Genomic DNA, 17,884 nt, shown 5'->3' on the forward strand with positions numbered 1-17,884 from the left:
GCAAACTCACTTCTGGGTACATATTCAAAGGAAATGAAAACAAGTTATCAAAGAGGTATCTGCACCTCCATTTCCACTACTGCAATATTTATAGTAACCAAGATATGAGAAAACCTAGTTGTCTTTTAATGGATGAATGGATAAAGAGGATGTATATGCACAGTGAAATATTACCCAGACATGAGAATGAAGGACAGTATGCCATTTGTGACAACACAGATGAATACAGAAGGCAGTATGTTAAGTGGAATAAGCCAAACAGAGAAAGAGAAATACTGCATGTTATCACTCATGTTAAAAACAAAAAAATCAAACTCATAGGAATAGAAAGCAAATTGGTGACTGCCAGGGACTAGGGAAGTAGGAGAAATATGGAGAGGCTGGTGAAAGAATACAAACTTTAAGTTATAAGATGAATCAAGTATGAGAATATAACATAAAACATAGTTGGTAACACTACTGGACAACTGAAATTTGCTAAAAGAGCTGAACTTAAACAGTCTCATGAAAAATGAAAAATAAACAAGTATGTAAGATGATGGACAAGTTAACTAGCAAGCAGGGATCTGTTGGAATTTTTCACAGTACATACACATATTAAATCAGAAGTATATACACCTTGTCAACTGTACCTCAATAAACATGAAAAAATGTAATAAAATTAGACAGTGGTGATAGTTGCACATTTCTGTAAACATAAGAAAAACCACCAGATTGTATTCTTTTAAAAAGGATGGATTTTATGGCAGTGAACTATATTTCAATAATACTATTTAAAAAGCAAATGCCATTTTTAAAAGAAAGCATTTCCACACAATTAGAATCCACACTTTGAAATGGCATCTTGAAAATAACACATGCAATACTCTGTTACAAATAGGAGACAACATAAATCATTTGTGCAATTACACTTTCTTAGCAACATCTTTTGTATTAGAGCCACTAACATATGCTGAAGTCACTGCTGAAGAGAAAATTTATTCTTTAATACAAGTATCAATTCCTTGAATATGCCTGTTCAAATCACTCTCATTCTGATGAATCTACATCCTATGCAACTGGCTTTTTCACTAAGATATTTATTTTCATATAGAAAGTTTTGGAATTGATTTCAATATTAAATGGAGTGACAACCTGTGGACTTCTCTATCTCCAAACATTAGTTTGATACCACTTGCTATAAGTTCGGTCTTATACAGGCACTGACAAAAAACGGATCATGTGTCCCGCTTCAGAATAATTTTAATATCAAGTATCAAACACGGTTCTAGACACTTTACATGTGTTATCTTACTTAATCCTGCAAATATGCATACGAATCAAACATTCTTTCCATATTATAGACAAGGAAAACTACAAAAGAAGCCAAATAACTCACTCACAGCCATGTAGCTAATAATTGAAGGCACTGGGACTGAAAAGCATTGCTCTGATTCTAAACCCCAGGCTCCTTCTATTAAAACTACACCAGGCAGACTGCTATTAATGTTAAATCTGCAATGAACCTACTTAACATTAAATTGTTCTAATAATTAAAGATTAAACATGTTTAGCACTGCATATGTATCAATGATAATGCTAAACTTAGCTGAAGAGCAAGCCCTCCGTTTCTTTCAGTTCAGTTCAGTCGCTCAGTCTGTGTCCGACTCTTTGCAACCTCATGAACTGCAGCATGGCAGGCCTCCCTGTCCATCACCAACTCCCGGAGTTCACCCAAACTCATGTCCATCGAGTCGGTGATGGCATCCAGCCATCCTCTGTCGTCCCCTTTTCCTCCTATCTCCAATCTCTCCCAGCATCAGAGCCTTTTCCAATGAGTCAACTCTTCGCAGGAGCTGGCCAAAGTACTGGAGTTTCACCTTTAGCATCAGTCCTTTCAATGAACACCCAGGACTGATCTCCTTTAGGATGGACTGGTTGGATCTCGTTGCAGTCCAAGGGACTCTCAAGAGTCTTCTCCAACACCACAGTTCAAAAGCATCAATTCTTCAGCGCTCAGTTTTCTTCACAGTCCAACTCTTACATCCATACATGATCACTGGAAAAACCATTGCCTTGAACAGACGGACCTTTGTTGGCAAAGTAATGTCTCTGCTTTTGAATATACTATCTAGGTTGGTCATAACTTTCCTTCCAAGGAGTAAACGTCTTTTAATTTCATGGCTGCAATCACCATCTGCAGTGATTTTGGAGCCCAGAAAAATAAAGTCTGACACTGTTTCCACTGTTTTCCCATCTACTTCCCATGAAGTCATGGGACCAGAGGCCATGATCTTCGTTTTCTGAATGTCGAGTTTTAAGTCAACTTTTTCACTCTCCTCTTTCACTTTCATCAAGAGGCTTTTTAGTTCCTCTTCACTTTCTGCCATAAAGGTGGTGTCATCTCCATATCTGAGGTTATTCATATTTCTCCCGGCAATCTTGACTCCAGCTTGCGCTTCTTCCAGCCCACTGTTTCTCATGATGTACTCTGCATATAAGCTAAATAAGCAGGGTGACAATATACAGCCTTGATGTACTCCTTTTCCTATTTGGAACCAGTCTGTTGTTCCATGTCCAGGTCTAACTGTTGCTTCCTGACCTGCATATTGGTTACTCAAGAGGCAGGTCAGGTGGTCTGGTATTCCCATCTCTTTCAGAATTTTCCACGTTTATTTTGTGATCCACACAGTCAAAGGCCTTGGCATAGTCAATAAAGCACAAATAGATGTTTTTCTGGAACTCTCTTGCTTTTTCCATGATCCAGCGGATGTTGGCAATTTGATCTCTGGTTCCTCTGCCTTTATGAAACCAGCTTGAACATCAGGAAGTTCACAGTTCATGTATTGCTGAAGCCTGACTTGGAGAATTTCGAGCATTACTTTACTAGCGTGTGAGATGAGTGCAACTGTGCGGTAGTTTGAGCATTCTTTGGCATTGCCTTTCTTTGGGATTAGAATGAAAACTGACCTTTTCCAGTCCTGTGGCCACTGCTGAGTTTTCCAAATTTGCTGGCATATTGAGTGCAGCACTTTCACAGCATCATCTTCCAGGATTTGAAATAGCTCAACTGGAATTCCATCACCTCCGCTAGCTCTGTTCATAGTGATGCTTTCTAAGGCCCACTTGACTTCACATTCCAGGATGTCTGGCTCTAGGTGAGTGATCACACCATCGTGATTATCTGGGTTGTGAAGCTCTTTTTTGTACAGTTCTTCTGTGTATTCTTCCTACCTCTTCTTAATATCTTCTGCTTCTGTTAGCTCCATACTATTTCTGTCCTTTATCGAGCCCATCTTTGCATGAAATGTTCTCTTGGTATCTCTAATTTTCTTGAAGAGATCTCTAGTCTTTCCCATTCTGTTCTTTTCCTCTATTTCTTTGCATTGATCGCTGAGGAAGGCTTTCTTATCTCTTCTGGCTATTCTTTGGAAGTCTGCATTCAGATGCTTATATCGTTCCTTTTCTCCTTTGCTTTTCCCTTCTCTTCTTTTCACAGCTATTAGCAAGGCCTCCCCAGACAGCCATTTTGCTTTTTTGCATTTCTTTTCCATGGGGATGGTCTTGATCCCTGTCTCCTGTACAATGTCACAAACCTCAGTCCATAGTTCATCAGGCATTCTATCTATCAGATCTAGGCCCTTAAATCTATTTCTCACTTCCACTGTATAATCATAAGGGATTTGATTTAGGTCATACCTGAATGGTCTAGTGGTTTTCCCTACTTTCTTCAATTTTAGTCTGAATTTGGTAATAAGGAGTTCATGATCTGAGCCACAGTCTTGTTTTTGCTGACTGTATAGAGCTTCTCCATCTTTGGCTGTTAAGAATATAATCAATCTGATTTCGGTGTTGACCATCTGGTGATGTCCATGTGTAGAGTCTTCTCTTGTGTTGTTGGAAGAGGGTATTTGCTATAACCAGTGTGTTCTCTTGGAAAAACTCTACTAGCCTTTGCCCTGCTTCATTCCGTATTCCAAGGTCAAATTTGCCTGTTACCCCAGGTGTTCCTTGATTTCCTACTTTTGCATTCCAGTCCCCTATAATGAAAAGGACATCTTTTTTGGGTGTTCATTCTAAAAGGTCTTGTAGGTCTTCATAGACCCATTCAACTTCAGCTTCTTCAGCATTACTGGTTGGAGCATAGACGTGGATTACCATGATATTGAATGGTTTGCCTCGGAAAGGAAGAGAGATCATTTTGTCATTTGTGAGACTGTATCCAAGTACTGCATTTCAGACTCTTTTGTTGACCATGATGGCTACTCCATTTCTTCTAAGGGATTCCTGCCCACAGTAGTAGATATAATGGTCATCTGAGTTAAATTCACCCATTCCTGTTTCTTTAAGCGAGATTTAATATTCAGATTATTTGGATATTTTGGGATTACCTTAAATGAATATCTGTTCTGACAGAAACACAAAACTCAATCTCAAACAAGAAACAAGTGGGCCTAAGCCGTAAACCTAAGGACTCAAAGTGGAACGAGTACCGAGAAACCGACATCTGCTTCTCCCCGGTCCTCCCCTCATCAGTGGGTGTCACAAAACCTCAAGCTCAGCTAGTCACAGATGCTCACTGGATCCTCATTTCCATAAGAGCTGTCTGAGGAGCCAAGGCAACACCGACAGGAAAAAAAAAAAAAAATGCATCCAACAGGATTTAAACCTGCCAAGTCTGAAAGTTCTCACTCACTTGCTACAACTATTCCTATTCAGGATTATTCAGGATCTTTATTTTCTTTCTTTATCCCCTGAGACTGGCTTTTTTCAGCCCTTGCTTTACTTTCCAAACTGTCCCCAAAGTCCAGACTTCCTGCTGCAGCTCCTAGGTAGAGCTTCTCTTAAGCTCACAGATTCCTTAAGCAGAAAACACACACACACACACACACACACACACACACACACACACACACACACACACACACACACACACACACACACACTTTAAATAACCTATTTTGTCTTTATGTGCCATGCTAAGTCAGTTCAGTCATGTCCAACTCTTTGCAACCCTGTGGACTGTAGCCCGCCAGGCTCCTCTGTCCATGGGATTCTCCAGGCAAGAATCCTAGAGTGGGTTGCCATGTCCTCCTCCAGGGCATCTTCCCAACCCAGGGATCAAACCCACACGTCTATGTCTCCTACACTGGCAGGTGGATTCTTTACCCCTGTGCCACCTGGGAAGCTCTGTCTTATATTTAGGGTACCATCTAAATAGCCTCTTGCGGCAATTCTGACACCTATTCAACCACACCATTTTTTCCTGGATCAACTGGCTTATAGGTTCAATTTAATTTTCTCACTGAGCCAACTGAATCTTCCTCTTCAACTCCTAATTCAACATTCTCTTTTCCCATAATTTCCTGCTCCTAGACCCTCCAGCAACACCCTACCAACCTCATCATTCTTTTCTTACCAATAACCATTGGAATGATATCACCACAAACATAATTACATTCACAAAACATCTGTGAAGCGTAAGAAACACCTCAGAAAGCACTTTTCTAAGCCACTGTCTGCCTGCAATGCATGAATCAATGTGGAAAAAAAACCTCCCTTCTTCATTTTGACCTGTTATATTATGTGAAATGACCCAAGTATTTTTTTCACTTCTGACAACATCACTTTTAACAACTTTTACAGACCACTGACCTAAGCCAACAGCATCAAGGCACCAGCAGACACATCAATAAAGTCTTAAAATCTACACTGCCAGTTCATGATTATCCCTAAATGGCAACCCAGTGTGTCCTTGTTCCTTGGTTCCCAGATCATAATAGATAATTATTTGTTTAAAGGTAAAAAGCTAAATCAAAACCAACCCACATCTCATGATCACTTCCTACCAAAAAGATTTAATTTGGGGAAAAACTCATGCTTTAACATTCCATTAAAGCATTTCTATCTCAATCATATTGTCTATGGAGTACAATAATAACAATGACAAGAACCTAATAAAGTCAAGCCTTGAAAAAAGCTGAAGTTATCTGGATTACAAAGATCCTGCCTAAAGCAAGTGAAAATAATATCACATTTTAAAACCGTGTTGTTAGGCATTTTATTCACTGGCCACATAAAAATCCTACAAGGAATCTATGGCGAATATATTCCCATTTTTTCCTGAAAATAGGGTCTGGGACAAATGGCTTCTCCCCATGGCACTACTTAGCAGCAGCAGCAGGATTAGAATGAACCCCAACTCCAGATGCCATCTGCCATCCCCGGGTTACCCAGCCCTAAAAGTCAGTATGACCCTGACAGATGAAATATTAAAGAGCAAACTTGCAGTCTCCATTTCCTGGCTCATTTGCTCCACAGATAATCAACATCCTTCTCCATATCATGTTCTTAGTAAAATGTAAACTGATTCATGTTCACCATTACTGACTATTCACAATGCAGTCAAATTAAAATACAGATATCTACACACCCTCAAAGTTTATATTCAAAAGACAGAGTAAAATTTAATAAACAAAGATACACAGTGAATACTCTCTGTGTGACTGCAAAGGCAGAGACTGAAGTAATACAGCTACAAGGCAAAGGATGTCTTGGACTGCTGACACCACCATGAGATAGAAGTAGCAAAAAACATCCTCCCTTAGAGCCTTTGGGCTTCTCTGGTGGCTCAGCTGGTAAAGAATCCGCCTGCAAGGCGGGAGACCTGGGTTCAATCCCTGGGTCAGGAAGATTCCCTGGAGAAGGGAAAAGGCTACCCAGTCCAGTATTCTGGCCTGGAGAATTCCACTGACTGTATAGTCCTTGGGGTCACAAAGAGTCTGGACACGACTGAGCGACTTTCACTTAGAGCCTTCAGAGAGAGCATGCTCTACTGACACCTTGACTTTGGATTTTGGCCTCCAGAGCTGTGAGAGGAAACATTTCTAACTTTTTATGCTAAGAAAAAAATTATTTCGTATCTACATACACAGAGACACACACACTTAAGGACTGTTGGTGCAGGCAGAGAACATCACCTCTAAGATACTGTAGGCACAGAAAATTGCAGGACCAACCAAATGCTGGAATCTGGGTGGAATGAAAAAAAAAAAAAAAGCTATCTTAAAACTGGAGTTTACAAACCAGAGGAGAAAGAAAGCATAAGCATTAGAAAGACTCAGTGGTTTCTCTCTAAGATGACCAGGTGGATGAGCAAATAAGTGACCGAACGGGAACCCAAAGAACAAGCTTCAGCTGGACACCTGGCATGTGAAGGGCCCACAGCACGCCCAGGTGGGAACAGGTAGCAGGCTGCTGCAAATCAGACCCAGAGCTCAGGAGAAGGAGGTCCGAGCTGGAGGCCTGCAGGCAGATGTTGTCACACAAGGAAAGCAAACAGCAGAAGGACCCCTTGCTCACTACCAACACTGAAGAGAAGGCTAGACGCAATAAGGAAGAGGGATTCTGCAACAGCGCACACTGCGAAAACAAGAGGCCACGAAGCAGCTGGGATCCAGGGGCAGTAATAACGTTTTTAAAAGGGTCACCGGAGGAAAACCGGGACTGCCATGCAGTCAGTACAAGCCTGCAAACATCCCTTCCTATCACCTATGCTGACATGTCTTCAGGAGTACACAACTTTCTCAAATCTTCCCCAAATGGTGTACCCCTTAAAAATTCACACCAATTATCTCTTATTTGACAATTTTTACACTGGCCCTCAAACTTTCTGCAACCAACTTTTAAAACAATTGTAACCTCTTACTCCTTTGACCATCCAGTGTCACATAAGAACTTGCTCACAGAAGGCACAGAGAAGTCTGATACAAGTTCCAAAACCACACTATTTAAATTGTTTTCACAACTCACTTTAATCTGTTTCTCCTTGCTAATCCCTCCCACCACTACCACCACTCCTTTTGTATTTGTTTTGTTTGAGGCTATATCTTTCAAACATGTTAAGGAATAAGAAAATTAAATAAATGAAAAAGAAAAAAGTCTCACCGCAGCAAAGTAATCAATTTACATAGCTTCCATTCGAAAGGAGATACACTATACAATACTCATTTCACATATTACAAACACATATCAGTTTTCTAAATTAAATCATCACTTTTCCTGTGTACTAAAGAGACAACTGAAGCTGGGGCTTTCATCTGGATAAACTCCAGTATATGTTTACACATGAGGGAATACTTTTGGCATGTCTTTCATAAACTAGCAAGCAGTATGGCTTTTTAGATTTGTGCAAGGAAATACAGAAATTCCACTACTGAGAAATGTGTCTGACTTTCAAACGAAAGGGGTCATTTTGTGTCTATCCACTTTTTCCCAGAATAAAGCCAAGGTTCAAGAGAGTACTATTCATGTAACAAATGTGTGTAAATTGTGCATTTCTTCCCAATATTTTCATACCACCCAACACTGAGAATCATCCCAGGATAGTTCCCCATCCTTCACAAAATATATTGCACCTGATAATTATCCAAATTACATAAAACAACAATATATAAAATGTCATGTTTGGACATTTTAAAAATACCATTTGGGGAACTTTCTTGATGCTCCGGTGGCTGAGATTCTGCTCTCCCAATGCGGGAAGCCTGGGTTCAATCCCTGGTCAGGGAACGAGATTCTCACAGGCCACAACTTAGAGTTCACAGGCCACAACCTAAGATCCTGCATGCTGCAACGGAGAACTGGCACAGCCAAATAAATAAATGCATATTTAGAAATACCAGTAGGCATGGAGACTTTTACCATTAAAAATCTAAAAATTGCAAGTCAAAAATCTATAATAATTAATATAAAATGATCTACAAAGTGTTAACTATTAGTTTTATCCTAACCTTTTCCCCACCATGTTCTATGTAAAAATTATAAGTAGGTAAATTACTTTCAAATGAAAAATTTAAAATCCTAGAGAAGTAGGGCTTATTTTTTCTTTTATGAATACACTCTTCTGCAACACAAGAAAAAGGTTGGAAAAACTGAGAGATGATCAGCTACTGTACGGTATGTTGTATGTGTGCATAGTCGCTCAGCTGCGTCCAACGTTTTGCAACCTCACGGACCACAGCCCACCAGACTCCGCTATCCGGATCTCTCGCATTGCAGGCAGACTCTTGAGCCACCACAGATGCCCGTATGGCACCTTACTATTCTGCACTTCATTTTTTCTGAAACAAATCACTTCCCTTACAGAGGATTATACATGCAGGTTTTGCCGCAACATTTTCCTCAGCATTATAACTAGATTCTTGATTATAAAATCGGAAAACTGCAGATATGAACAATGGCGCATTCTGATGAACCAAACATTCCAGTTAGCTGGAATCCTAGAGGAGGTTCCACGATACAGGAAATATCGAAGCCAGTGTTTAAATGGGCCTGGCCAAAAACAAATCTGTTAAAATAACTAAATTTCCATTATCTATCCTGTTATTATCCTACCCCAAGGGCCATTAAAATTAACAAATTCAATGGAAGTCACTACACTTATATAAAACCCAGTCATTTAAAGTCAGAATACTGGCAGCTGCAAAAGCTGACACAGATTCCTTGAACTGGAGAGCCAGGAGCTCAGCAACTGGTTTTCATTTTCATGATGAAAGTCAGCAAGAAGCAGGTAGCAAGTCCTCGGCTGATAAGGCCAGAGCCACTGGGGATACGCTCCAAAGATGCTGAGATGCTGGGCAGAGGTTCAGGAGGCTGGAGGGAAAGGGAAGACTGGCAGGGCTGCCAACTGAACCGAGTGGGCGGCAGGTGGGCCAGCGGGGAGTCTGGCACCTGCCAAGAGGCTGGAATGAGTGGAAATTACCATCCAGACAAGACAACAGGGATGGCTGGGGCCAGAACAGGTGGCAACCACAGCTCTGGCAAGAAACAATAATCTGGAAAAAGATTCAAGACTAAATAACCCCCTTTTCTTCACCCTTTCTCATCTGTCCACAATAAACATTTCATTGATGCATAACATTTACTGAATGTGGCTTAACAGCCTGAACACTTCAGCATTTCTCTTTATAAATCTAGAGAAGAGTTTTGCCATTCCATGCATACACTACTTTAATATACTTGGCACCAAAGCAATACTGAATGTAAGCTTTATTATTTTTTCTCATATAATCTGAGAAATGCTTCTTCAGCATCATCATGAACATGATTAACACTGGGCTCTAAGAAATGTTAGTAACTGAAAGCATGTCTGTTGAAGCAGCTTTTCAGCAATTTCAAAGTTTTGTGGTTTACCTGAGTTTTCTGCATGCTCAGAGTACCCTGATCATAACTGTCATGGGAGGCAACGTAAGAGGTGGTTACTGCCACACCATCCTCTTCCACTAAACAGGAAATATGTTCTGTTCTCCCAGAAACCCACTCCTTTCCAACAAGGCAGCTCCTCAATTACTACCTGCAGAAAAAGGAAATCCAGGACTTTCCTGGTGCTACAGTGGATAAGAACCTGCCTCCCAATGCAGGGAACAGGGGTTTGATCCCTGGAGATCGTGATGGACAGGGAGCCCTGGCGTGCTGCAATTCATGGGGTCGCAAAAAGTTGGACACAACTGAGCAACTGAACTGAACGGAACTGGAAAGATTCCACATGCCCTGGAACAACTAAGCCCATGCTCCACAAATACTGGGCCCACACACTAGAACCAGGAGCCAAAACTACTGAGGCCCATACACCTAGAGCCCGAGTTCTGCAAGGAGAGGCACCACAATGAGAAGCCAGCGAATGCAACAAACGGTAGCTCGGCTCAGGACAGCTAGAGAAAGGCCAAGTGCAGCAAGCAAGACCCAGCACAACCACAAATAAATAAGGTGTTCTTATTTATGAGAAAGACATTCAACAGAGATAAAGTTACTGTTAGAGGACACCCATCAAGCTCATGTAGACAATTAGAAGAGAGGTAGGCGGAAGTTCTCAGCCAGCTGAATTTAATTCCACTTTAATGAGTTCCCATTTAAATGAACACAAACCAAACTGCTCTTACTTGTACAGGGCTCTGAAGCAGAACCTTAGAGCACTTCATTCTTAATCTACCCGTTCCTAAATTAATTACAGTTCATCTGAAAGATACAATTATTTCTGCTCATTTAACTCAGATTCTAATGAGTGGAAGAATTTCACTCAGAAATTCTTCCACACAAACGGTGGAAGTAATTACACATCCACATCTCTGACAAGGCTGCCCAGCTCAACAAGCAAAATAACGTTAGTGCAATAAGCAAGAGTGAAGGAGCTCTTGCAGGGTAAATGGGAATCTGCATTGAGTTGTGGTAAACCAAACAAAATCTAGGTGCAAATTTAAACACCAAAAGTAGCCTGCAACAATAGCAGTTCTCATTAAGATCTCAAGGATGACCAAATAAACAGTGCAGTAACTACAGAACGTCTTTCATATTCCTTAAACTTGTCACTGTTCCTTCCATTTATTTAACTCCTTCCCTGTGCCACCAAACACTGGTAGCAAAGTGGACCCTGAACACATACAAAATAGAGACGGGCTTAAAGTGAAAAACCGAGTCAAACACAGCAAATGGAAGGCAGGAATCTCTCAATCTCACCCTCTCCAAGATATCTGAACGCAGCCTGTGCACTCAGGGTTTCCTTTCACACTAAACATCTACTTTACTCCCAGACCGCAAGTGCACCGCAGCAGCGTGCTTCCAACTGAGGCTGTGGACAATGAACGCAGACACCTCTAAGAAACTGTGTGTGTTTCCCAAATGAACTCACCTATGAAACAGACTCACAGACACAGAGAACACAGCTGTGGTTGCCAAGGGGAAGGAGAGGCTGAGGGAGGGACGCACCGAGAGTTCGGGATTAGCAGATGCAAACTACTACACAGAGAATAATGAATAACAAGCTTCCCCTGTACAGCACAGGGAACTATATTATCTCGTGATAAACTAAGGTCCGTCTAGTCAAGGCTATGGTTTTTCCAGTAATCATGCATGGATGTGAGAGTTGGACTGTGAAGAAGGCTGAGTGCCAAAGAATTGATGCTTTTGAACTGTGGTGTTGGAGAAGACACTTGAGAGTCCCTTGGACTGCAAGGAGATCAAACCAGTCCATTTTAAAGGAGATCAGCCCTGGGATTTCTTTGGAAGGAATGATGCTAAAGCTGAAACTCCAGTACTGTGGCCACCTCATGCGAAGAGTTGACTCATTGGAAAAGACTTTGATGCTGGGAGGGATTGGGGGCAGGAGAAGAAGGGGACAACAGAGGATGAGATGGCTGGATGGCATCACGGACTCGATGGACACGAGTCTGAGTGAACTCCGGGAGTTGGTGATGGACAGGGAGGCCTGGCATGCTGCGACTCAGGGGGTCGCAAAGAGTCGGACAGGACTGAGCGACTGAACTGAAACCATAATAGAAAAGAATATGAAAAAGAATGCATATGAATATATAACTGAATCACTTTGCTGGACAGCAGAAAGTAACACAACATTGTAAACCAACTATACTTGAATAAATCTAAAAAAAAAAGAAATTGTGTGCTTCCTCTTGCTAATGTCTTAGTTAACTGCATATTCTGTATCAATTTATGAGCAACCAACTCCTACCATTCTACCATGCCCCTGTTTGTGCCATGGATCACTAGTGCAAAAACAACCACTTTAAGAACAGACGAAGAAATAAGGTTTATGAGTCAGAGAAGGCCATCAAACAGACAAGTAGATTTTGAAAACCTGCACTTTCAATCAGGAAAAGCGATAAGAAAATGAATCATCAACAATACGTAAGACATTATCAGCAGTCTTTATAGATGAGAAAATGTCATTTTGGCAAAATAACATCATCCATTAAGTTGATTAAATGTAGTTTTGCAAGTTTTATATTGGATTCACAGTATTATTTATATTTAATTTGTAAGTTGATCTGCCTTTAAGATGGCATGAAAATTAGTTTCATGATTATATTTAACTGTCATAAAAAATAAATTATATTAGAGTCCATTAACTTTTTTTTTCTTTAAAAGAAGCCCAGCCACACAAGGTTACGAAACACTCTCCTAAAGGTAGAGGAAAAAACAGACCAATTCTACTTTAAGGTGATGAGAGGAAGTGTTATAATAGATAAGAAGTGATAAGAAGGGTGGGATAGCCAAGATGCTGCAGGGTAGATGGGAGGAAAGAATGTTGATAAGCTCTCCACGTAATCAATTCTATTTCATGAGTACAATTCCATTTCAGCCTTTCCCCCTCTTTTCCTCCTCTTTTCTTAGGAGGTGGGAGGTCTGTCTATTCTTGGAAAGACTACGTTCTACTTAAAGATGGTTCTTTGAACTCAAAAGGTTTTATACAAAGTTTTGAATTCAAAAATTTATGAAGGGGAGACTATACTTTATACAAAGTAAAGAGGGAATTATATGAGAAAGACACTTTGAAATGTTTCTTTGGATATGGTCTATAAATGGAGAAAATTAATAAGCAAAACAAGCCTATAACTTCACAACCCAACATTTCAAACTGGCACCTGTTAAAGGAACAAAGTTCACAGACTAACTTTTATAAGAGTAGAGACTGTGAGTCATACAGCACGAACTAAAACCCAATTCACCAGCATCATATACTCTCAAATACCGCTCACCAAATGACTAGATGGCATGTAACAAAATGAACAAACAGTCCTAGTGGTAAGATCTTTATAGCTGTTCCCTCCCCATAAGGAAAGCTAGGACCCAGAGGTTAAGTTACTTGCGAAGCATCACACAGCATTTGACAGCATCAGAATGTAAACTCAGGTCTACATTAATCCCTATATTAACTCGTTTACTGTCATCCATTTTCTCAGAGTGGATGTGAGACTGAAATGCAGTTCAGTTCAGTCGCTCAGTCCTGTCTGACTCTTTGAGACCCCATGGACTGCAGCACGCCAGGCCTCCCTGTCCATCACCAACTCCCAGAGCATGCTCAAACTCATGTCCATTGAGTCGGTGATGCCATCCAGCCATCTCATCCTCTGTTTTCCCCTTCTCCCACCTTCAATCATTCCCAGCACCAGGGCTTTTCCTAGTGAGTCAGCCCTTCACATCAGGTGGCCAAAGTATTGGAGTTTCAACTTCATATCAGTCTTTCCAATGAATATTCAGGACTAATTTCCTTCAGGATTGACTGGTTTGATCTCCTTGCAGTCCAAGGACTCTCAAGAGTCTTCTCCAACACCACAGTTCAAAAGCATCAATTCCTCAGCACCCAGCTTTCTTTATAGTCCAACTCTCACATTCATCTTAAAAATATGTTAAATACCTTACATATTTAAAGTTCAAATCATCTAGTCAAGGTCCTCATTTATAATGATCATTCAAAATTTGCTTCTAAAAAAATGCACACCCTGAACCCAAGCTGAAGGAGCACATGTGACTCTCACTGGAACAGTAAAGCATGTGTTACCCAAGAGAGCATGCCAAGACTTTCAGCAGAAAACTTATTAACTAGGTTGGAAATATAAGATGCTTAGAAATGCATGGATGATTGTCAGCTCAGCAAAGTTTTATTAAGAAACCATTCATTATAAATGACGGCAAAATGCTACATATAAATATGAAGTGGATAATGGATAACACTTACTGAAACAACAGGTATGGAGAATAGAAAGGCATAGTTTAAGGCTGGGGAAAACTGAAGGCTTCCTAAGGCAGAAAGGAAAAACAGAAGGGGCAGAACTGAAGAAAGGAGCGCTCCTTGGTGGATGTGGGATAGAAACAAGGCAGTTTCAAGTCTTTAGACACACTCGTGTCCTCCTACAGGACCAGCTTCAGAGAGCAGCCACTTAGCAGCTGTAGCCAAACCCCAGAGCATCCTCCCCAAGGGACAGAGGTCGCTTGCTGGGAAAAAAAGAAGTGCCCTCATATGACTTCAAGGGTTTCTCGGCTCCAGATCTGTCCTGCTTGGCAGCTAATGCTGGAAATTCTTTTAATAAATGCTTTCTTTCCACTACAAGAAAAGTAATAACCAAATGTTAATGTAATGCACTCTCCTCACAAATCCTGGAAAGACAGATTGTGCATTTTAAGTGTAGACGTTCAAGTTCATGAGGCAGGGTCTGTATGTTCAAGGAACTTACACTCTTGAGATATACTCACTTATAAATGGAAGAACAAACCTATAAAGGAAGCACTTGATAGTTGCAAGGCTAGATTCAATCATAATACAGTTAATAAGATTACTAGTAAAATGATGTACATTTCAGAGGTTTTACCACAGCTATGGAAGTGTTTTCCACACTTGAAGCACTGGAATTGATCTCCGGCCGATCGAGGAGAAAATGTCATTTGTAGACCATCTGGCAGCTCAAGCAAGAATCAGTGCTCTGAGAGAGGGAAACTCTTTTTAAAGAGGCATCATCCTCTCCAAGATGCAAAGAGGCTAGTCCAGAGGCTCAAGTGGGCTTTGTAAATCAAATGGAAGCTAAATTCACCTTTGTGTATACACAAGAGGGACAGAACGGCAGAGAAACTCATATATTTTTCACAAATCAGTAAATACCATCATTATCAGTAGCAGCATCAAATTCAGAAATTAAGTGAATGTAGATACAGAACATATTTTCTTTACCCTGGCTAAGTTAACACAAGTAATAAGTAAATGTTTTAGCAATTAGGATGGTTTAAATAGACAGGATTTGGAGACACTAATTTCAAGACATTTTGCTAAGGTTCATCTTTACCATGAATACATGCGTCTAACTAGAGATCAGATGCTAAAGTCCTCTTAGTTTCAGGCATACACACACTTCCATAATGTTGTTAATGAGATACACAATGATGCTTCCCCTACCTATATCCTGGGGTTGCCATGTCAACCAAAGGCCTCTTCACCTTAACAAAAATACCTCACTCATCTAAAAGAGACCTCCAGGGCTGCATTTCAGAGGCTTTCTATTAAAGAGCAAATAGGTCCTCAGAAAAGTAACCTATAAAGCCTTATCCTTTAGTCAGTCAATTCTCTATGAGAAGCTCTAGTGTTTCTTTTACTAAGACTCTCTGGGACCCCATGGAGGTAGCCTGCCTGTAGTCCCGTAGTCCTCTGTCCATGGGAATTTCCAGGCAAGAATACTGGAGTAGGTTGCCATTTCCTTCTCCAGGGGATCTTCCAGACTCAGGGACCGAATCAGAGTCTCCTGCATTGGATGGCGATTTCTTTACCACTGAGCTACCTGGGAAGCCCAAGACTCTCTTTTGTGCTAGTAACTGAAAGTGAAGATTCAGAGAATGCAAGAAGCACAGAAAATCTGAACGGGAGGTGTGTGGGAAAGGAGGTGGGAAAAGTTCCTAAATTGAGGCAGTCTTTACTTTCTATAGATCATCAGAAGTTCTGATTGGTCTTTAGCCACCAGGGACTCAACACACCAGAGTTACAAGGCAAACCGAAAATTAAGAGGCACAAAAAAAAACCTTGAAAAGAGATAAAATCCACTGGTGCCACGCTCTCTTTATCTTACTAAATTGCAAAGCTACAAATCTATAAAGTGCCAATGCAATGATTTATTGCAGTGATGAGTAGCTGATGTACCTAAGAACTTAATCATTTCTTTTAATATCACTAAAGAAACTAGCTTCATTTTTAACCTTCAGATAAATTCCTGAGTCCTTCCTCAAGGGCTTTTTTTTTTTAAGCGTTTAAACTAGGCAGAATAAAGTTACAAAAATGACAACAGTCCCCAACACTGTTCCAGGAGCGTTATACAAAAAGATGCCGAACAATGTTCCTCAGGATACACTCCGAGGTCCAGCAGAGACTGCTCGCTTCTCTGCAGCCTTGGAAGTAAATAAGTGAAGAACACCTCCGAACAAACTTTGCTGGCCACCAGCAGGGGAGCTCTTCAGCTTCTGTCCCCAAACCCATTCAAACAAAAGAAGCTCCGCTTCCTCCAACCCAGCCCTGAGACCCCCACCCCGCGGGGGCTCCCCTGGTCCCCGCGCCCTGTCCGCCCGCCGGCCGCACTCACTCCTCAGCGCCCCGATGAGCAGGGAGCCGTCCTTAATAAGCTCCTTGATGAACTTGTTGGTTCGCTCCAGCTCAATCTCGTGACACTGCAGGCGCTCCCTGAAATCAGGGCTGTCCAAGTAGGAGTCGCTGAACTCCAGGGTCGGCAGCCCCATGGCAGCAGCACGGCAGACGGCCGCCGGGAACAGGTCGGGGCCGGCGGTCAGGGCGGGCACAGCAGGCGAGCGCCGCCGGCCGCTGGGGCGCGCGATCGCGGGGAGCGAGGCGGGCCGCACGGGCGAGCGCAAGGGGAGCGGGTCCCGCGCCTCCCGCGCCGGGCTCGGGGCTCAGGCTTCCTCGCCGGCGGGGAAGCGCGCGCACGCACGGGCGGCGGGTCCGCTCAGCTCGCCGTCCTCCGGGCGCATCGTCGCCGCGAGCGCTGAGGCGACGGGGTCCCGGGCCGCGGACGGCGCAGGGAGGCTCACGGCCGGCGCAGGGAGGCTCACGGCCGGCGCACGGACGCTCTCGGCCGGCAAGGAACGCGCTCGGGCGGCGAAGGAACGCTCCCGGCAACTTCGCCCGCTTGGCCCCCTCGACAGCGCTCTGCGCCGGGAGCCGCCAGCGCCCAGCCGCCGCTCCGGCCGGGCCGCCTAAACCCGCCCCCGCGCCGGACGCAGGCTCAGCGCGCCGGCCGCCGGGCCGGGCTCCGAGACCCTCCTCCTGCCGCCGCGCCCCCGGCCCGCGCCGCCCCGCCCTCTGCCCGCCCCGCCCGCTCTGCCCTCCCAGCTCCCCGCGCCGCCTGCTCTCGGGCGTGACTCCGGCTGCCTAGGGGCTCCGGGCTCCTGCTGACCCCGCGGTAACACTCCGGGGTCCTCCAGACCACACAACGATTACCCACTCCCGACACGCCTCCTTGCCCGTCCTTCACCACCCGCTCCCTCGAATTGAACCAGCGTTAACTTTCCCTAAAGTTTAAAGCCAGGTTTTGAAGATGCTACTTTGGAGCGTTCGTTTAGA

At 42.7% G+C, this 17,884-nt stretch overlaps 1 protein-coding gene across 1 annotated transcript in view; it reads right to left on the bottom strand.

The window, feature by feature from the left end:
* ARHGAP42 (Rho GTPase activating protein 42) overlaps positions 1-17,043 on the bottom strand; it is a 337,489-nt gene extending 320,446 nt beyond the window's left edge. Inside the window, exon 1 of the mRNA XM_068988830.1 lies at positions 16,890-17,043. Within this exon, the coding sequence (XP_068844931.1) occupies positions 16,890-17,043 (154 nt within the window). The remainder of the gene's footprint in view (positions 1-16,889) is intronic.
* Positions 17,044-17,884: the final 841 nt, after the last annotated feature.

Source organism: Capricornis sumatraensis, chromosome 16, assembly GCF_032405125.1.
Source record: "Capricornis sumatraensis isolate serow.1 chromosome 16, serow.2, whole genome shotgun sequence".
NCBI classification, from domain to species: domain Eukaryota; kingdom Metazoa; phylum Chordata; class Mammalia; order Artiodactyla; family Bovidae; genus Capricornis; species Capricornis sumatraensis.